General features: G+C 37.4%; 2 protein-coding genes across 13 annotated transcripts in view; one reads left to right on the plus strand and one right to left on the minus strand.

Moving 5' to 3' along the window:
* Positions 1-21,973, minus strand: part of LOC126759481 (dystrophin, isoforms A/C/F/G/H) — a 558,659-nt gene that overhangs the window by 65,960 nt on the left and 470,726 nt on the right. The window lies entirely within an intron of this gene.
* LOC126758276 (organic cation transporter-like protein) lies at positions 563-6,415 on the plus strand. The gene is made up of 6 exons (XM_050472494.1): positions 563-705; positions 4,420-4,606; positions 4,838-5,096; positions 5,164-5,581; positions 5,645-6,151; positions 6,220-6,415. The coding sequence occupies exons 1-6, from the start codon at positions 563-565 to the stop codon at positions 6,332-6,334; spliced, it is 1,629 nt and encodes a 542-aa protein (XP_050328451.1). The 3' UTR covers positions 6,335-6,415.

A 21,973-nucleotide genomic window follows, 5' to 3' on the forward strand; every position in this document is an offset into this window, starting at 1 on the left:
TTTATTATTCAAAATAGCACAGATGAAAGACGCTAACACGTGCCCCCTAATGGCTAAGCTTTTAAAACCAATAACGCCAAGCGCTCAGCTGAGATGCCAGCCTAACCGTCGATCGATCTATTTCGGTGCACAAACAAACCGAATAAAATCAATGCTTAATTTATGCGCGTGAGCTGCTTACTAGTTATAGCGGACTTTGTCGAATTTAACGGCTAACAGACTAGAGCTAGCTGCTTGCGCTGAGAAGACATCCAAGCTAAGCGCTGTGGCGGCGAACTGAGCGAAGCTGAGCTAGGTGTGTGCGCCGTTTTATGGTCATTTGCAAATATTTGGCCAAAGTTAAGTCCGCCTTGGATTTGATCATAACCAAAACGAATTATTTGCCGCTGCTAGTCTGCTTTCGACCGCTGATTAGGCATATTGCCCTTGCCAATACGGATCAACTATTATTTTCTACTTTCTGCCACATACTATTTATCGGCGGTGTGTTTCGAAGTGTGTGTTTGGAATAAAGCGGTGCACTTGTTCCTAACTACAGGATAGTATTTACGGGTGGTATAAAATGGATTTCGATGCGTTGCTGGAGAAATGTGGCAACTACGGTCGCTATCAATTTGTGTTGTTGCTCGTCTATGGCTATACGAATATAATGTCCTCGATGCATTATTTCGCTCAAACGATCATTAGCTTTACACCGGAGCATTGGTGAGTGGAGAGTTCGTGCGTTGTTAGGCGAAGATTTATTTATGCACATATTTGTAACGGGATTTATGTATGTATATAAAAAACTGTTTTATATGGAACTGAGTGCAATGAAGTGGATTTAAATTAAAAAAAATATGGCAAAAAAAATAAAAAAAATTTTAAATATGGATAAACCTAAGTTAAGGTAAACTAGTTACTAAAAATTATTGGAAAATTTAAACAATAATAAATAATAAAAGTGAACAAGAAAGTCTTCAAGATATTTTTAAAATATTTCAAAATAATAAAAATAACAAAATTATAAACAAAACAAAATAATTAAAACTAAAAAAAAAATAAAAAAATTTAATGAATAAATAATGAGCGAATTGCATATTTTTACAGTGTTGATATATGTACAGTGTCGTCCCGAAGGAAGTCCCATCTCACCTTTTTTTTAAGTTATGAAAGATAATATTAACTAAGAAAATGTACAGAAAAGTGAGAAAAAACTGAATTGAACAATTTTAAATGAAAAAAAAATTAAAAAGTATGAATAACATTTTTTAAAGATATTTAAAAAATTGATCAAAAACTTGCCACAAATTTCAAAAGTGTTAGATGTTTTTTCGTAGTACTGAAAATGCCAAATAATGAATAAACCAAGTACAACCGTTAATTTCGCCAACATCGAAACTATAATACTCGCCTGAAATAAAAAATTTTCCATGTACGGACTTGAATCAGATCGTTCAGTATGTATGGCATCTGTATGCAATATTTATCCAATCTGAACGATTTGTTCCGAGATTCCACCGTTGCCTTAGACAATTACTCATGACAAATTTCGTAAAGATATCTCTTTAAATGAAAAGGCTTTCCATAAAAGTACTTGATTTCGATATAGTGCCTCGAAATCGGCGAGTCCGAAAAATGAGTAGCTCTTCACGAGAAAAGGGCGTGGGCGAAAGTTCTGATCGATATCTCAATAATTGAGGACTCGTATATTTAAACTGTCGGACAAACGGACATGGCGAAATCGACGCAGATCGTAATGTTGATAATTTAAGTATATACAGTGAAGCCGCTACTTGTGGATACTTGCAATAAGCGGACACCTCCAATTAGCGGACACCTTCAATAGCGGACCCCTTCAATAAGAGGACCTTTCCCATAAGCGGTCCCATCTTTTAACCGGACAAAAATTCAGAAACCAAGTTTTACGTTAGGTTTTCAGAACAAATTCCGTTTTAATAACCGGACACTCTCATAGCCGAACGTGAACACTTTTTTTACTACTTTTTATCATGCTGATCATTTGTACTTCCTACTCGCGCACCCCTACAAAAGATCCTCTCTTTTAAAAATTCAGGAAACAAGTTCTATGTTACGGTTCCGGAAAAAATTCCATACAAACAACCGGACACTCTCATAACCGGACGCGGATACCATTTTTTTTACTACCTTCCAAAAGCAGACTCGGACCACTCGATAACGGACAAGTAAATTGAATTAAACGAAAGTGTAAAGAAAACAAGACTTCCTCTTATTTGCGGACAACGAAGATCATAAGCAGCCGAAATCTATATACGAGTAAAATGAAAAATTCTAAGAGATGTTCCAACTATCTCTGCTCAGGCTCCGAAGATAAAATATAAAGTTCCAATATCTTAATGGTTTGTTGAGAATAGCCATTGTCGCGATTAAATGGCTGAAGGTTAGGCGATAGACTGTAAATGAGAATGAGTACATACTGTGCCCAAAAAAATTTAATTTAAACTGCGCGCGTCGAAGGATTTTGAGAATTATTTTTTTTTTAGGTTGGTGATACTGTCAGTCACATTTATGTCAAATTTCATGTCAAAATATTGATTCGTGTTTGAGATACGTGTCGTTTTGTGAGATGCTAAAAGCGAGTTTTTCGTTTTTTGCGATGTCGAAATTTGTTGAGCAAAGAATTTGCATTAAACTTTGTTTACAGAATCAATTTTCTGCTGTGGATACGTTAAGGATGATGCAGAAAGCCTTTGGTTATGAGGCTTGTCTAAAAAAAACTTTTACAAGTGGTATAGTGAGTTCCAAGCCGGCCGTGTAAGTGTCGAAGACGAAGAGCGTCCAGGGCGACCATCAACCTCAACCGACGAAGCTCACGTTCAACAAATCAAATATTTGGTGTTGAAAAACCGTCGATTAACAATTAGAGACCTTGCTGATGAAGATTGATTTGGAAGAATAAATAAAGAATTTTCAAAATAAATACAATGTCACCTTATTTTTTGGGCACAGTAGTACATAGTATATCTATATAAAAATATGCGGACGATTATAAACATGTTAAGATGTAACGGGATCTATATGTAATATAAGTATGTGTTTTTGCAAAACAACTAAAAGTTTTGATATTTTCATTCCAAAAGCTACAAATTTACAATTTAAGTCGCACTCGAGGTATTAAACTTAATGATGTAAAGTTGATCTTTTTCCTGCTAAGACAATCTCGGTTTGTCAGAATTCCAAATATCACTACAGATGCAATATTATCAAACATATTTTGACAAGAGTGGAAGACATTTCAATAATCAAACTTTCAAAAACATTTGAGATTTTGTCCGATGTTAAGTAAGACCGTAGCGTAGCGCTGGACGACTTAAATCACATAACAACGTTGTCGGTGTTGACAAAGTTTCTAAGTAAAAATCAGCAAAGTGTTTATCCGAACGACTTTTTGTTAATCAACGAAATTATTAATACAGAAGACAAAAATATTAACATTGACATCCTCACTGACGAAAATGTTACTGAGGAATGTTAGAGAAACTGAAGTCAATTTAAATCCTATTCTGAAGTACCAGAACAACTTCGCCGCATTGAAAAATCGTTAGTATTGATGTTACTGGATTCAAGTTCGCCAAAACTTTGGAAAGTCATCTTGAACACTATTTTATAAAACATAATTAAAAATTGTTATCTAATATACAAAAATATCGAGAGTTTTTTAAACTATTGGGACTAAAATCTAAAATATTTCGAAAAAAAATTAAAAAATATTTATGAAAACTAATAACTTAAGAGTTTAATTTTATGGAAAGTTCTCCGTTTTCATTTGGTGGACTTATATATTTTTTTCATTTTTATTTTGATGGGGATTCCATTCATAGTTTATTCAAAAAATAAAAACAAACTCATAAAACTCTTTTTTTGTTGAGAATGAAACGAGCTTTATATTTTATAGTATAAAATTCGTGTGAACTTAAAAAAAAAAATAAAAATAAAATTATCAAAAACGAAAAATAATAAATAGTTAAATAGTTGAAACACTCAAAACCTGATAATTTGAAATTAGAAAAACCTGGTGGCGGTTAAGCAAACAACGCTTTGATCCAGACGCTTTGCATACGCACTTTTTAGACACAATGTTCGAACTCTTAATTGCCAATTTCATTTAAATCACCAAAATTATCTCTTTGCTCATTTAGTTCAACACACGAAAGCTAATTGTTTATTCAAAATTTTGAATCGTGTCAATTCGAATTTTATGCAAATAATCGAAACAATTTCTATTTGCATAACCTACAAAGCGCGTGATTTTACCGAAAGCGGGAATATTGTTGTTTTTTCTGCAATTCGGCTTGCGAATTTAGGAGACAAGATTATATTAAAAAGAAAAATAATTTGCATAATTTTAGCCGATCAGACATATTATTACATAATATTTTCTCTACTCAACACAACCAGGTGTAATCACGAGCTGCTCGAGAATCTCACATACACGGAAATACGCGAGATCTACTCGCAAATCGAGAATCCCTCGTGTACACTGTTGGATGATATTGTAAATGGCACGGCTGTGGCGTCGGATTTTGGCGAATGCGAAGATTGGATATTCAAATACGAAAATGGCTATGAGAGCGTGACCACCGACGTAAGTTGTTTTTGTTTTTTTTTTGTTTTTGTACTTTTACTGCGACAAGACTCTAATTTATTACAAACTGGCGTTTGTGCTTTTTCGGCAGCAGTTTTGGGCAATTTGCTAATTGACTAAATTAAGCGGCTGCTGGAAAGTCATTTACAGCTTAATTGTGATCCGTGGTCATAACTGTAACCCAAACATCTGCTGATATATGAAAATATCTTAATTTGAATTCTCTTTTAGCTCAAATGGGTCTGTGATGATGCTGTCAAGGGCGCCATTGGACAATCCTTCCTATATCTGGGCTCAGTTTTGGGCACCATATTGTTTGGTTTTCTGGCAGATAAAATCGGACGTCTACCAACGATGCTGTTGACCACAATCACAGGTGCGGCGGGCGACTTCATAACCTCTTTCGTGACAACACCACATGCCTTTGCGGCCAGCCGCTTCATTTCGGGCCTGAGCATCGACACTCTATTCTATATGAGTTATATTATGGGTAAGTTTTACATTGAGCTGTTACTCTGCTTTAACTATAGTTTCTTATTGAATGCTCTCGCTGCTAGTTTTCGAGTATTTGGATCCAAAAAAGCGCACCTTCGGCCTCAATATAATGATGGCGTTCTTCTATTTCTTCGGTCTGGTTATGTCACCCTGGTATGCCATTTGGGTGGGCAGTTGGCGTAAATATTTACTGATTGCCTCACTGCCAGCACTCGTGGTGCTCATCTATCCGCTCTTCATAGTCGAGAGCGCGCAGTGGTTGGCCACTAAAGGTGATTATAAAGGTGCCGTGCGTTGCCTCAAACGTGTAGCCAAGTTCAATAAGCGGGAAGTCGAGGAGGAGCACTTCGATCAGTTCATATCACATTATGAGGAAAAAATGGCGGGTGAGCACAAGGAGAAGGAAGAGAAAGACACATTCATGGGTCTCTTTAGAACGCCGCGTTTGCGCAAATTTACCTTGGTGCTCTTTATCAAATCGTGAGTAGAAAGTATTGATTTTGTAATAAATAGTTTATATTTTAAGTATATTTCTCACTGCAGCATGATCACCACGATCTCCTACGACATTATCAGTCGCAACATGGAGGGTTTCGGCTCCTCACCATTCCTGCTTTTCTCACTCACATCGATCGTTTACATACCGGCTGGCTTCACGATAATACTGCTGCAGAATCGCATTGGACGCAAAGGTCTGGCATGTGGCTCGCTCTTTGTTGGCGCCATACTCACCGCCATAACGGGTGTACTGCTCGCTATACTGGACCTGAAGGAAAATGCGGTATTTTTGGCCTGTATGGTTGGTCTAGGCCGTTATATTGCGATCGTTTCGTACGAAGCGGAGGCGCAATACGCCGCCGAAATTGTGCCGACAAGCGTCCGCGGCCGTGGCATGGCGAATATTCATGTCGTCGGCTACGCCTTCAGCTTCCTCAGCGCCTATGTCATCTATTTGAGCAACATCTTCAAACCGCTGCCGTCGATCGTCTTGGCAGTGCTGATGTTGTGCGGCGCAGCGTTGTGTCTGTTGTTGCCAGAGACGCTGAATCAGTGAGTTGACAAGCTCTTGAGGTTATGTTGGAGAGTTATAAATTGCTTTGCTTCCATTTTTCTTACAGAAAACTCCCAGAGACGCTGTTGGACGGCGAGCATTTCTGCAGCGATGAGAAGTGGTATTACTTCCCGTGCATAGGACGAAAGAAGAAGGATGAAGTGGAGGTGACGAAACTGTGAAGTGGCAGCCGAAGGCATTACTCTAAGTTAGTATAAGTTTAGGAAATGGCACTTAAATTCAATGAATTTGTTCTTCATGAGTTGGTGTGCGTGTGTTATATTATAATTATTATTAATTTGTATACTCTTTCATACTATACATATTTATGTATATAGAAACTTAGCCATAAAATAAAAACTCGTAAATTAAAGTAAATGAATTTGTTTGTCTGCGCGACCTAATAAATTCAAACCGAAAGTTTGGACAAGTTATCAGTTTTACAGTTATATTGTAAATGAGCGCAATATTTCATGCTTTTATGCATTTCGCTCAACTGATACGATCAAGCGCTGAAACATGCCCCATCAGATGCTTAAAAAATAATTTTTACGCTGAATGGGCTTATCACTCGCGGGAGATTTGTAATTTTCTATGAAAAAAGCAATAACAAAGAAAGAAATTCACATAAAAAGCAGAAACGGCGTAGCCACACACGAGTGAGCTTGCACATTTGATCGTGTTGTGTGACAACTCTACTATTTTTCAACACTCAGCGGGCTCTTTAATTTCGATAGAAAGCGAATCGTTTTTACGAGCTTCGCGCATGCGTTGGTGTGATTGTGTGACTGTTGTCACATGCATTGCCTGTGCGTGCGCCAAGTGGCCCAGATTGGTTTCCGCAGTGCGTCGGACAAAGTTATACAAACTACAATGAGTAGAAAATAGTAAGACTTTGTTCATAAATGTAAAATTCTTAATTCATTCTTCAAAAGCTATGTCGTCTCGCTCAAAGTAATCCCCTTTGGACCTAATACACTTTAATGTTTTCAATTAACTCGAAACGGTTTCCCCGGGGCGGCCGTTTATGTTGGCTAAATGGCGAGAAGTCACACAGAGCCAAATCGGGCGGAACCAAAAATTGTCGGTCAATAATTCCGGCCTCTTTTTACAAATAGCTTCGCGCAAACGAAGCATAACCTCAAATAGTATCACTTGTTGCCATTTGATCTCTCGGAAGGAATTCGGAGTGCACCACACCTCGATAATTGAAGAAAGTTGTCAACATAAACCTTTGTTTGACCTGCTTTGACGTGGTTTTTTCAGCTTCGAGTCACCTCTGCCACGATATTCGACCGATTGATTGTCTGTTGTCGTGATATACATACATATACACAGTTTGGTGGCGCATCGCGCGCTGCGTACAATATTTGGTCATCAAAATCGCTCAGCAGAGTCGGTAATTCGAACAAGCATGGATCGGTTTTACAGTACGTTTACCCTAGTAGATAATGCGCATCATCAGAGATGCCGTAAAGAATTTACCGAAGTCGCTATAGCTGCTGTCGCGGAGAGTACTGAAGAAGACCGAATGAGTCCATTCGCAAATCATGCGCAATCACTTTATGAGAGATTTTGCGAAAGCTTTAGGGTTTGCGGGCTCACAAAATCCAACTCGTGCAAGAATTGAAACGGAATGACCATTAAGTGCCGGACATAATTAAGACATTAAGACTTTTCGTAGCTAAATTTGACGATGCTGATGTGACCGACCTTTGGATCCAACAAATGGGCGCTACATGCCATACAGCCTAAGAAATAATCGATTCATTGAAGAAACTTTTGTTGAACTGTCGTGGACCTGTGGCGTGGGTTCCAAGCGATTTAACACAGTTGAACTATTTTTATGGGGTTATGTGAAGACTCTAGACTACGCAGGTAAGACCGTGCCATTTGACCCTGGAAGAGAATATTTGGCACGTTTTTGTTGACATACGAATCGGTTGCTGCAATCAGTGCCCGAAGTGGAATTTATTGACAATCGCGGCAGTCACTTTCCCGAAATCATCTTTAAAGTTTATTTTTTATGTGTTCTTTGTAAATTTTATTCAATACTTCCTGCATGTTAGACAAAAATTAGTAATTAATTTTAACTCAACTAATTTAAATATGAATTTCAAGTAGCACCCACTTTAAGCACATTTTTGCACAAATTTTAAATTTTTCCAATCAATAATTGTTATGGTTGTTTTTTTGCTCAATTAAAATTTAAAAAAAAACCGAGTGAGTCAACGAAGCACATATACATACATACATATATAAAGTTGAATTTGCATTACTATGTGGTTTGCGCATGCGCCACCCGCCTCAACTGCAGCGCACGCAGGAACACCCAGCAAAAAGCAACGCGACTGTCTGCTGCGCACTGCGCGTTAGCGGCTTTCGGTCGCGCTTAAAGATCCGTATCAATTCAATTTCATTACCTCTGTATACATACATACATAAATACTATATCTGCATTGAGACATTTCGGTCACGCTTGCTATAAAGCGATAATTTATACAGAGAATTTCGAGCAAAAAAAAAAGGAAAATGAAAACAAGGAAAAAATGCCAAATTGATATTGAGCATATCAAAATAAAATTGAATAAATAAACGTCGCAGTATGAGGGGTGGGAACTGTATAAATGCTTTTTCAAATCTCTACATGCTACTTGCCAACAGAAAAAAGCTCAATAAAAGCTTAAAATCGGCGACTGATAAAAGGTTCATGATAACATAGAAATTCAAACGGCGTAATTGCGGCATAATTGTTTGTAAATGAATCGATGGAAAATCACAAGCCTACACGCACCAAAGCACATACATATGTATAAATACTTGCATGTATGTACATAAAGCGCCTCGCAAGCTGTTTTGCTCACTTCAGGCTATTTATGAACTCGGCCAACGTATTTTTAACTGTTTTCAACTGATAGCCATACTTTGCTGTATTTGAAAAAGCACTTTAACTATTTTTGTACATTTTTTTTATTTGCTGTTATTTTCGCACATACATACAACCATGCATATGCATATATATTTCTCGGTAGTGTATCACTGGTGTTCAGCTGATTGCTTTTTTGCCGATATTGGCATTTTAATTGGCTTGTTAAGAGTGGTTTTTGTTGTTTTTATGGTAAATTCCTAACATATTTAGCGTCAGCAGTTAATGAAAAAGGAAAACACTTAAAGGAGAGCCTTTTCAATGATCATTTTAACAAATATGCAAATCATGTTTGCAAACATTTTGATGTTTTTAATGTCACGGAAGCCATTTGAGTGAGAAAACTCGTTGTTTTTGGGCAATTGTGAGGTTTATATCATCATCTAAAATCAAGACAGCGTATGATAAAAAAAAAATCGAAAATCGCCATCAAAAACAATAACCAATATATAACTATTTTATAACCAAAACTTAAATTTTGTTTTAAAATGAGTGGTTTCCATTATATCGTTTTTGCTTCGCCTTAAACTTATGAAGCGTGATATTACGTTATTTCACATTTTAGGTGACGAGGTGATATTATCATGTTCGAATTTTAAATATTTTTAAATTATTTATTGTTTAAATTAGTCTCGTTTGGAAGAGTAACCTTTTACCCTGAAGTGCTAATTTTTTGGGTAGATGCCACCTATTATTATATAAATTATTAAACCTCACAAAGATTGGTTCTACTTGAGGCTCCGAGTTACTAATGTTCTAATATTTCTCAAATATATTTATTATGAATTTCACTTTGCAGTGAATTGAATTTTTCAAGCAGTTAGAAATATTGAAAAAAGGTTTTCGACCGATGTATTTTCCAATCAATCAACTACTAAAATTTAAACAGGTGGTAACCCCTCAAAATATTTTCAAAACATATGGTTTTTTAAATCTCTTTAGCTTGATATCATGGAAAAAATAAAAATGTTCATATATTTTAAGATAGTTGCCACCTGTTTAAACTTTTAAATCAATAAATGATATAAGTAAACTTAAATGATTTTTGTAGACTTTCAATTGAAAATGTTCATTTTTTCCATGATATCAATTCGTTTATCATATTCATTTTATTAATTTAAAAGTTCAAGCAGGTGGCAACTATCTTAAAATATATGTCCAGTTCTGACTTATTAAATACTTTAGTTTGTTATCTACAATAATTCGTTAGCTTATTATTATTTTTAAATAATATTTTCTAAAAAGGTGGCAACTTCGATCAGAAAATACTTCTCTCTTGAGCTAATTTAGTTCATTGTGGCAATAATCAGCTTATTTTGACGATTTTTACTGAATTTAAGCTTCTAAACATGTGGTAAGAATAGTTATACAACAATTAAAGTGACTTAAAACTTCTAAATAGGTGGCAACTTTACCACAAAAAAATTTAAGTTTCAATTTTTTTTTTTTAATTTTCCAGCTTATTGCTTATATTTGGAGAGGTTCGTTTATATTGATAAGATAATAATAAACCGAGCATTGCCTTAAAATGTTTAAAGAGGTGGTAACTCCATTGGCATATATGTATTTCTTGCTTTCACTTATAAGCTATATATTTCGTTTAATATCTACAATAATCTGTTTACTTTTCCAATTTTTTTAAATTAAAAGTTTGACTTAGATGGCAACTCCGGTTAAAAAAATATTTCCACTAAAAGCTTTCTTAAATTAATTCAGCTTGATACCTCCAATAAGGTGGTTGTAGAATGATTAAATTAATTTAAAACTTCTAAGCAGGTGGCAACTTTACCACAAAAAAATACAAGTTTTTAAATGAATTTTTTTTATATTTTGTTTAATATCCACAATTATTGTGAACTATCGTTTATGTTATCTTAAAATATATGAAACAGGTGGCATCTCTACTCAAAAAAATTTTAATTTTCAATTTCGCTTTGAGCTAAATTTGAATTTGTTGACTTAGAACTTGGAAATAGGTAGCAGATTGCTGTCGAAAAATCACTCGAGTATCAAAAATAAAAAGCATCAAAAATAATTTAAGAAACTCGCATATATGTATGTATGTACTATATGCAAGCAAAAAATCCATGAATAATGTAATACATCCCATTATCTGAAGCTTTCGTTGCTTATTCTTATGATTTATCACTGATGCAACGGTGAGCTCCCAAGGCTTATACGCTTCGCAGGTAAATAAATAATTTTTCATAATGAACTAATTTACTTAACAGGCGAATAATAAACAGAAAAACAAAGAACAAAGAAGATTACTAACAACAACAAATACACTCGAATATAAGAAATAATAACTCTCATAATGAGGACCAGGTTTCGACGGCACTGGAAAAGGGTGTGTACTGCTTGCGGGAGTGTCAGGGCGTTTGTGTCGCCTGCGAGTCGTTCGGTCAATGCCAGTTACACGAACAAACCAAGGCTGCAATTCATAACAACGAGTCAAGCAAAAATAAAAAGCTTTGTAGAAAAATACAACAAAAATGTGAAACCACAATGCAGATACTACCGTAGAGCAGAACATGGCAGCCATAATGAGTGGCAATTTATCAGCGGATTGTAGAATTCTTTATGTTGCTCTTTTGAGTTTTTAATGAAAAATGTGTAAGCGCACTGCGTAAATATAGAAGAAGCTTCGCAAAGCCACGAAAATATTTCAACTTTAACACAAAAATGAGTTATAGCGAAATTTATCTGTTCGAATGTGCTGGCTTTTAAGCTTTTTCATTTGAGAATCCATGTAACACTGATCCTTTATGGAGCTTCATCGTCAAAAGTTGCGTTATGTTCATCAAAGCACTGCTGCTGAGGTAATCCAAGTCGAAAGTTGTAAAAAATAATTGCGCACAAATGTTCGCGTTTTAATTCCATTTTTTTGAAGATGAGTATTTTAAATTACTGTAAATAACAGCTGTAAATAGCGCTCGTATGTCAAAACCTTCTGAGATCAAGGTTAAAAATGTCAAATTCCAACAATTGGGTTCCCAAATCCCAAAATATATAAGGACAATTTATGTATAAGAAGTGACTGGAGATGAAAGGAAGACTGACTGAGTCATCTGCAACTTTTAATGGCGCTCGAAATACGTTGAATAAATAGAAAATATCTATATTAGCTCATTAAAAGAAATTCTGAAAATTAAAAGACAACTTTCCAAGGAAGATAATAACATTTTTCTCAAGCCAACCATGAGAGAAACCAACACGTTTTGGTCTACATATAAGATAATCAACTATTGTGGGCTTATATACGAAGAAGAATATCATCTTCTCTGAATGCGTTCAGCCTCCAACACCCAAACTCAAAGCTTTTTATCGAGCTTCTCATCAAAAATGCTCAAAAGATCGTCCAAATTAATCATTAAATTGAAGGTGCAAGAAGCTTAAAGCACACAAAGAACCACACTAGCAAAGAAAGCAGAAGCTCGCCTGCCTAGAAGAGGTAACAGCTCCAACAAATATTCATTCAAACTCCAATAAAAGCGACGCACAAGTTTCGTCTTCTTAGTCATATTTACACGATCAGAGCATAATTTCCAATTAGTGTCGCAACAATGCGCTCTACTGTTGCATTTCACTCGAGACAAGCAAAGCGGCAACACTGTGCGGCACTTAGTGTTGCACACAAAGCCTCCCAAGAACCAAACGGGCTGCTTTTTCGCCCATAAAGTCCATAAATTTGCAGTGACTAACTTACTTTCCACTTATTTGTTGAAGCGCAGTGCCTGCCGCAACGTTTTGCATGCAACCAAATAAAATTCAACGTTCTCCCCGGCATATATGGAGGGGCAAATAAGTGTGTCTATTGTGTCTGTAAGCACTTAAGGGTCTCGACTGCTTCCAGCTTACACGTACTTTCGCGCTAAATTTGCTGCACACACGCACATACAAGGAAGTCCTTTGTCGCTGCACAATTTGACTTCTTATTTGCGTGCAACAAAGCTCGCATTCGCATTGACAGTCGCACCAACTGCACTAACTGCACAATTTGTTACAATTTTTACACGTTGCAAGAGCTGAAAACATGGCAAGTTGGTGGCAGCATCTTCGCTTTTACCTTGCAAACACACACACAGGCGCAAGCGTGTTGTGGCACACTCACAGGTTGTTGCAACAAGCTAAAAATAGCCTGACCTGCATGCTGGCTTTTTGGCCTAACTGATTGGCAATGCAGTGAGCTTCGCTTGTCAACCACTACAACTTGCCACTTCCACACACTTCCTCCCTGCGTGTGTGTGTGTGTGTGCGGTCCTGCCTAAACAGGCAGCCAACAGTAACCAAGAGCCACAACAAGCGAGCAAATGTTTGCGGGTTGCATAAAATTTTCCACTTCACTGTGGCACGCCGGCCTGCCGTGCTGGACAAAATACGGACGGACATTTGGTTAGTGTGTACGTGTTTGTTTTGCATGGCACGCAGTTGCAGTGGCAGCATTGTAAAATTTACGTGGCAATTTGCATTGCTGTACGTGTGGCAGGTAGCAGTTGCGCAACTGTTGATGCAACCAATGATTTTGCTACCATTGCGGCTGCTGAAAAAGCACATACAGTCGTGTGTGTGTGTGTGTGCAGTGGCTACTTCGCTTAACTTTGCTGAGGGCCATTTCGCCACTGTTGCATCTTCACTGCCAAAGCCGCTGCTGTCATTTATTACAGTTACGAGAATCTTTGCAACTCAGGTACTCGGATACTGGCACGGCGCCACAAAGTGGTTACTGCCGTATTTTATGCTGGCAAATTGACAGTTTAAATATTTTTAGAAAATTGTTGAATTCATTGCCATTCTCCGTGGAAGAGTTTTCGTTAGTACCGGGCTCCATAAGCACAAACATGCTATCTGAATCGAAATGGTGTGCATATCGAAAGGAATAAATAGTTTATTTGATAAAGTCTGCTTATGTTTACTACCTAGAGATCCTTCATAGATCTATCTTTCAGAAACTATCTAACTATTTGTCTATCCAATCTAACGAAACAACGAAAAGAAGCTTCGCCCTAAATCAGTTTCAGGTACTTAAAAAAATATACCGACTCACTATTGCTCACTTCTGATCTCTCACTGAAATTTCTCTCTCTTTACACCATCTAGAGAATTATCGATTGTAACGATGCGAGGTAGGCAGTGTGCTTTCTCTCCGCGGAATGCCGCATTCCTCAACGTACCAGTTGTTCATTTGCATTTTCCGAAAACCAGTGGTTTCGTTTGCAGCTGTACGTAAGTAGCTTGAAATGCCGTTCCACAGTACCCTTATACCGATTTGCCCTTATCAAAAAGCAGAAGTGCAAGTCGCGCAGAAAATCATTCGAGTGTCTGTTATGATTTCAGCTTCTCGACGTCGAACCTTTCTTGTGTTCGTTGACGTACATGCAACAATTTAGGGGTCCGAGTCGATGTTAAGACCTCGGAGCGTACATACGTCTAAAACACTGGAAACGTGTTCTACGTCTGTCACAACATGATCGATCTGGTTGGTGGCTTTTCGATTCGGAAACAGCTAGGTAGCTTGATGAATGCTGGAATCCAGTATTACAGATAACCATATTCCGAGCCCCGGCGTAGTCGCGAGTACCTAATATTCTGCTCAAGAGAAAACACATGCAATATCAGTAGGAGCCGACGAGTTTGTATCCGTGACTGCAACTTGGCTTGAACAAAGCTTCGGCATAAAATGAGACAGGAACAGCTCAATCGATTTAAAAATTCTTATACTAAATAGAAAAGTATAATATAAATACATTGGTCCTAAAAAAGTTTATTTCTGAAAAGTTCAGATAAACGTGATAAAGGCTTCTTTAGAAATATATTTATTTTAAAATAAAATGAACTGATTATCGCTATTTAGATTCGTCTTTAGAGTAATTTGCCAAGGCATAAAATACTTTGAAAGTATCGGAAAAGATTGAATTGGTGATATTAAAGCAGCAAATATTTTCAGGAGCTATCTATTGCATTAACTTTCTATATTCTACTTGTATAAATGCGACGGCAAAGTGAATTTCGTCCATCTTGAAACACCACCACAGCATTAACACCAACAACAACGTCTGCCTCGAAATCCAACGCAGAATAACTCTTGCCAACAGGTTCTACTTCGGACTGGGTAGGCAATTGAGAAGTAAAGTCCTCTCTCGACGAACAAAACTAAACTCTACAAGTCACTCATCATCTCCGTCCTGCTGTTTGGCGCAGAGGCATGGACGATGACAACAGCTGATGAGTCGAAGTTACGAGTTTTCGAGTGAAAGGTTCTGTGGAAGATTTGTGGTTCTTTCCGCATTGACAACGGCGAAAGCCTCATTCGATGGAACGATGAGCTGTATGAGTTATACGAAGATATTGACTTAGTATAGCGAATCAAAAGACAGCGGCTACGCTGGATAGGTCTTGTCGTCCGAATGAACGAAAATACTAAAGCTCTGAGAGTATTCGACGTAGTACCCGCCGGGGGAAGTAGAGGAAGAGCAGGCATATATAAGAATAAATCGAAGCTCTGGTGAAGCATCTTTTCGATTATTAATTCTGTTGATAAAATTTTTGCACATTTCAAAAGAGACAAAGCGTTCGATCTCCCTGTGCCCTTTGCATGGCCTGAATCTAAACAGTAATGTAGACAGACGGCTTTACATGCCACAAATTCGCTATAGCTTCTTAGTTACAGTTAGCGACACCAGCTGGAACTGTGTGTGTGCGATTGGAAAATATTTTATCAAAGGAAAGCACGAATGCGACGCTGCGAATACTGGGCACTCAAAGGCATACTTGCAACGTAAGAATTTGTGGACACATTTGCTAACATGCATATGTAAATATGTATGTATGTATGTATGTATGTATGTATGTATGTATGTATGTATGTAAATATACATACTATATATGAACGCGCATATGTAAACACAATCAAATTGCAGGATGCAACAATCATATGCCACACCTGAGGCAACGTCTAAACTACCAACTTAGATTGCAATCGCACTGTTCGTTAGCATCTTCCGCATACTCTCACACACCCGTACTTATTTGTATATGTGCACTTCATACATGCAGTCTCGCCCCTTTGTCGCAAATGGAGTCTCTGCTCGTATTACATCCAAATCATATTTATCACTTGCTGCTTTGTGTGCGCGGCGCGGTGTTGCAAATTGCAACTTGCCGGCAACGCTATGCATTCCCGAGATCGATTGTCGATTCTTTGTTTGATGGCTTCGTAAAAGGTTGCTCGTTCGTAGAGACAAGCGCATAATGCAAGATACGCCTCAGAGTTGCAGGAGTCGTGAGGTTATTGCATTCCTTTTAGGCATATTTATCTAGTTGCAACAGTTGTTTTCGCTTTTTTTGGTTGCCTCGCAGTCATGTTTTGCATGTTGCATGTACTCACTCCGGTAAATACAAGTATGTGCGTTTACATGGACTCTTTGGTGTAATAGAAAACATTTATTAAATTTCATTTGGTGCTTTTGTATGCAAACTGTGATGACTCAAAGGGAATGGAAAGCATAGTGTTGCCACTAAAATGAGCCGCGTGAATTTGAAACACTCAGAAATTGAAAATCAGAAAACAAGTTAACACGGTTGCATCGAAGTTAGCAGAAATACACAACATTCCTGACAGGAACTGTACTCCGATCGTTCAGTTTGTATGCAGCTGGATGCTGTAGTTAGTTACTCAATCTTAACAATTTGTGCCGAGATTCCACCGTGGCCTTAGACGATAACTCATGACAAATTTCGTAGAGATGTATTTTCAAATGTAAAGGCTTTCCATAAAAGCAATTGATTTCGGTCGTTTAATTTGTATGTTAGCTATATGTCGTTCGATATCGGCGGTTCGAACAGATGAGTAGCTTCTTGAGCAGAAATGAACGTGTGCAAAATTTCAGATCCACATCTCAAAAGCTGAGAGACTAGTTCACATATATACAGCAGACAGGCAAACACCCGGGCAAGGTTAAATAGACTCAGGTCGTCATGCCATCTTTTAAATCTATATTTTTGGGGTTTCCGACGTTTCCTTTTGGGTGTTACAAACATCGTGGCAAACTGAGTACACACTGTTCAGGGTATAAAAAATAGTAGAACCGTGTTTCAAAATTAAGCTCAACTTAAAGTTCTTTCCCCTGAAAAAACCAAAAGAAATATATTACACTAGACCAGAGCTTGTAGAACCCATTTGTGATTGGCATTCTTGCGAAAAACTTACACATTTGAAATATGTCGAATTTCAATAGATTCTATATTAAAGTCCAAAATATGGCTTAAAATATCAACAGCTTTCCTGCAGGCGATCTACGTCTGCGGCTTGCATTATTAAATATATTCCTTTGAGAAGCCAGAAGATATCCTATAGTTGGATCTCAACGAAAGTCTGAAGGTGTGAGACTAGATAGTTGAGATTTTACTCAATCTTACTCAAACTATCTTTTGCAACAGACATCTGAGAATATTTTTCAATCGTACTATATGGACATCACTGCGCTGTTAGGGTAAGGCTAAACTTGCTGAGGACGCAGATATCACCAGATCTTTTTACGACTTATTTCAGGCCTAGATTTTTTGCTAAGTTGCTAGCTGGCATAATTAAACGAATGAGATGTCTTACATTTCGAAGGAAGTTATAGAAAGAGCCATTGGGAATATTAGGTGGTTAAGGACTTGACTTTAAACTCGATTGGACTCCATAAGTTTGCCCGTTGAGTGGACGTATAAAGCCGAGCCGCCGAGCGCATTTTCCCATATACGCAACACGCACATTTGTGCTCGGGTCGGCTCGGCTTTCAGCGTCAACTCTGTGGCGCCCTAAGACAGAAGACCGATAGACAAGATGAGGAAGGCGAAATGGATTTATGTAGTTCATGAAAAAGTACATGCTCTCTGACCAGTTATCTCATTTCTAGTCTTTCATTTCTATAAAATATTATGGAAAATTTCTAAAGACTCTCTGTGTAAGCTACATAATCTATAAATGTAGCAAAAATATTAATCAATGTAATGGAGCAGCTGTTGGTTATAAAGGCAAAGGCGATGATGATGCGGATGATGATAATAATGGTTAATGTAAGTTTGTATGCTGCGTGTGAACTTTCTACGACGTCTCTAAGAACTTTACGATGTTCCGGACAAATAAGCAGAAGGAGAAATAACTGAAAAGCTTTGGCAAGTTCGAAAGCGAATCATTGAAGAGTCTTGTCTATATGTAAGTATGAGCAAATACATACAAAGGAAGTTGCAAGAGAGCAAGAAAGGAATTCCAAGTAGCGAAAAGTGCATGGTCCAGTGAGAAATAAAAATATAAGGAAATAATAAAATCTATAGCTGGAAAAGTAAACAGAAAAGAAATAAAAAAATATGAAAATTAAAAAATCGTAACAAAAGAGAAATTGTGAATTTCTGCAAAATAAAAGAGAAGCAGGAAATCAGGCACGCTCGAAAAAGCAAAAATATGCGGGTGAAGTAACGGCAGAAATAACAGCTGACAAGAACTATTCCTGCTATGCGTTCTATGTAAGTTTGCTTGTGCGCTAGTTACGCTCGCCAATTTGATGGACGTCTGAATGGAGCAGCTGCAAGAAACTTACAAAAGAAATTTCAACTCGAAAGCAGCGGAAAAAAGATGAAGCTGCTGAAGAAGAAGAAGAAAAGAAAGGAAGCGTCAAGAGCTGAGCAAGCAACGGAAGCAGCAACAGCAAGTTGCACGCCATAGTCCGGTTAGACGACTGACGTAAATGAGTGCAACTTGTGGCTGAGCGCACTTGATGGCACCTAAAGGATCGTCATATTTTCCAAACTTTCAATTTGAGTAGCCGGAATGGGACGAAGACACTTCTGCTGTTATACGTTTGAAATATTGATTTATGCCACGCTGTTGTTGTTGTTTTTTGCTATTGAAGCGTGTATTTTTGTCTGCGAGCGTTATATGCTCGCTGCTTGCCGCTCCATTTGTGCTGTGCTGTGCAACACAGGTGGTGGCATTCATCTTTTGCGCTTACACTTCCTGCCTCTTTGCTTGTGAAATGGAGCGCAATGACTTATGACGAGCTGCCAATGATTTGAAGTAGAAGGAAACACAATTTATTAAAGGAAAAATGGCTGCACAAACACGGATATTTGGTTGGGAAGGCTGATGTTGATGAAGAAGGCAAATCAAAAACGAAATGGAAAATTTCCAGTTTCCAACAATTTCGCTTTACACATGTATGTATATATGTATATATATATACTAGTTATTTAAGTTTGATTATATACATGACTATTTACTTATACATATTGTAAATATATATATATCTACTTAGCTAACCTGCTTGAAGAAACCGTCAAATGACTAATGACTTTACCACAAACCACGCTTATATATTATTTCTCGGAGTGAGAGCCATTAAATTGAAATCGTACAAAATACAGCTTTTCTTGCATCCGATCGACTTTACCAGGCGACATTGCTTCGCTCTATGGGCTCTTGAAAAGTTCTAGGAAGATCTGACGTTGTCGATACAAATTTTGTTCAGTGATGAGGCCCATTTCTAGCTCAATGGGTATATAAGCAATCAAAATTGCACTTGGAACTTATAGCAACCTGAAGAGATTCAAGAGCTGCCATTTTATCCACAAAAGTAAACGGTTCAGTGTGCTTTGTGGGCCAGTGGAATCATCGGTTCATATTTCTTAAAAAATGATGCCGATGCCAACGTAACCGTCAATGGTCCCGTTATTGCGCCATGATAACCGACTATTTGATGCCTGAAATTGGAGCTCGTGATCTCGGCGACATTTGGTTTCAACAAGATGGTGCCACTTCCCACTCATCGCATTAATCAATGGATTCATTGAGAGAGCCCTTCGGTGTTTAGATAATTTCACGTTTTAGGGCAGTCGATTGGCCACCAAGATCGTGAGATATCACACCATTAGATTCTTTTCTGTGGGGATATGCAAATTTTAAAGTTTATACGAATAATCCAGCTTCGATTCAGACCTTGGAGAAACACATCACGCGGTCATTCGTCAATTACCAGTCGAAATGCTCGAACGAGTCATCGAAAGTTGGACTCAAAGGATGGACCATCTGAGACGTAGCCGCGACCAACATTTGAAAGAGATAAGATGGATTAATCTTTATTAAATAATAGTAAAAAATACACGTTGGCAGCACTGCCTATATTTATCTTTTTTAGCCCTACTATCCTCCATAGAATTACTGTATGAACAAATTATTTCGCTTTGTAAAGAAAATAAAGCACCTACTTGTATAATATTTAATTGAAAAATAATTATTTTCCGGCTCAACATTCTCATTACAGTAATCCTCCGCTAAAATGTGGCCACCTTTCGCCATTTTGTCTTCATTGTTTCCACTTATTAACGGTAAATTCAGTTATGTAAAAAATAATGAAATAATTTACAACTCATTAGTAGTGCAATGGGCAGATAACACAAGATAAGTTGCTAGATAATCTGCCCTAACGACCAGCTTGGCTGACGTATTGCTGCCACTCAAAAATTTATTTCGAACTCATTTCGAACGATGAGCGTGTTTTTCAGACAATTTGTGGTAAACGAATTTTCGCATATAAAATTATTATGAAATTCAATAAGTTTCAAGTATGCACATGCAACATGCAACACACATGAAAAATGCAACTGATTCGCGGAAATGTTGCACGGACTTGTGTAAGCTCAATGTGAAGAGCATATTTTTGGTTCTATGGAACCTTCACACATTTTGAGAGCAGAGCACATACTCTGCGAGTATGCTATATATCCTATAACAGTGTGTATATGTATGTATATGTGTATATTAAATTGGTATGGATGTAGAGAATGTTTTCAACATAAATCCGGGTTAAGCATGTACTTAAACTGCAGATAAATATGCACATCAAAAATGTTCACTGCTACAAGCATAACGCAATCACCGAATTCTTTGTGCCCCCCCTCAACCAGCATTCACCGGCAAATATTTGCGATATGGCTGGTGTGTAGTGGCAGTGATGAGAGTGCATTCCACGCTGTAAACGTGGAAAACATTAATGAACGCATAAAAAATTGGAAATATGCGAAATACCAAAAGCCCGTCCAAACCAACATATTTTCACATAAAAAACTTTATTAGCGCTAAGAGTGTTAAAAATTCGCAGCAAATGGTTAATATACTATGTAAGGAGGATGGGAGATCCTTCCTATCAGTTTGGAAGGAGAGAAAGAGAGCGTTAGAGAATAAATGTATGGAAAAAGAGAAAAAGATATATGTGTGGAGAACGAGTGAGAGAAAAAGAGAGTAAGATAAAATTGCAAATAGAAAAGCGGAAACTCAACCGAACTCAAGTCCGAAAATATATGTATAAGACTACAAAAGATCTCAACCTTTTAATAAAAATATATTACATAACTGCGTTGTCAGTGATTATGTGTAAAATTTTTGAAAAATATATAACTTGATGTGTGTTAGCAGTAAAAGAGCTCAGACACATAAAAAAATATATTACTTCTTATCTTTCTCTCTAACTGATGAGATGGCCAGAGGTATCTTACGGTTGACTACCGCACCAGTTCAGAAAAGAGTAAACAATACACAACGAAATTTCCGAAGAGGCTGACAGACGGATCATACTGAGATGGAATACCCTAGAGGCATGCAGGATCGCCAAGATCATGTACAAGATAGCGGCAGAAAAACGCGTTTTCTACTCACATGGTCTCGAAAAGACTGCAGGACGATTGTTGACCATTACTAAATGTAGGAAGTGTACGGAAGTAGGCATGACTGGTACACCTCCTCTGCTTATCTGCGGCCTTTCTTTGAGCTCGGCTTGGATATATGTACATATAGGAGCTACGCAGTTCAAGGGATTGGTTGAAGTATCAGAACTAGATAACAAGTTTCTATTAAACT

Source organism: Bactrocera neohumeralis, chromosome 2 (assembly GCF_024586455.1).
Source record: "Bactrocera neohumeralis isolate Rockhampton chromosome 2, APGP_CSIRO_Bneo_wtdbg2-racon-allhic-juicebox.fasta_v2, whole genome shotgun sequence".
NCBI lineage: Eukaryota > Metazoa > Arthropoda > Insecta > Diptera > Tephritidae > Bactrocera > Bactrocera neohumeralis.

What these genes read in the sequence shown, in the direction of transcription:
- LOC126758276 (XM_050472494.1), top strand. Translation starts at nt 563, where the DNA reads ATGGATTTCGATGCGTTGCTGGAGAAATGTGGCAACTACGGTCGCTAT. An exon ending in AGCTTTACACCGGAGCATTG is followed by an intron (nt 706 to 4,419) that starts GTGAGTGGAGAG and finishes CAACACAACCAG; the next exon opens with GTGTAATCACGAGCTGCTCG. An exon ending in ATGAGAGCGTGACCACCGAC is followed by an intron (nt 4,607 to 4,837) that starts GTAAGTTGTTTT and finishes ATTCTCTTTTAG; the next exon opens with CTCAAATGGGTCTGTGATGA.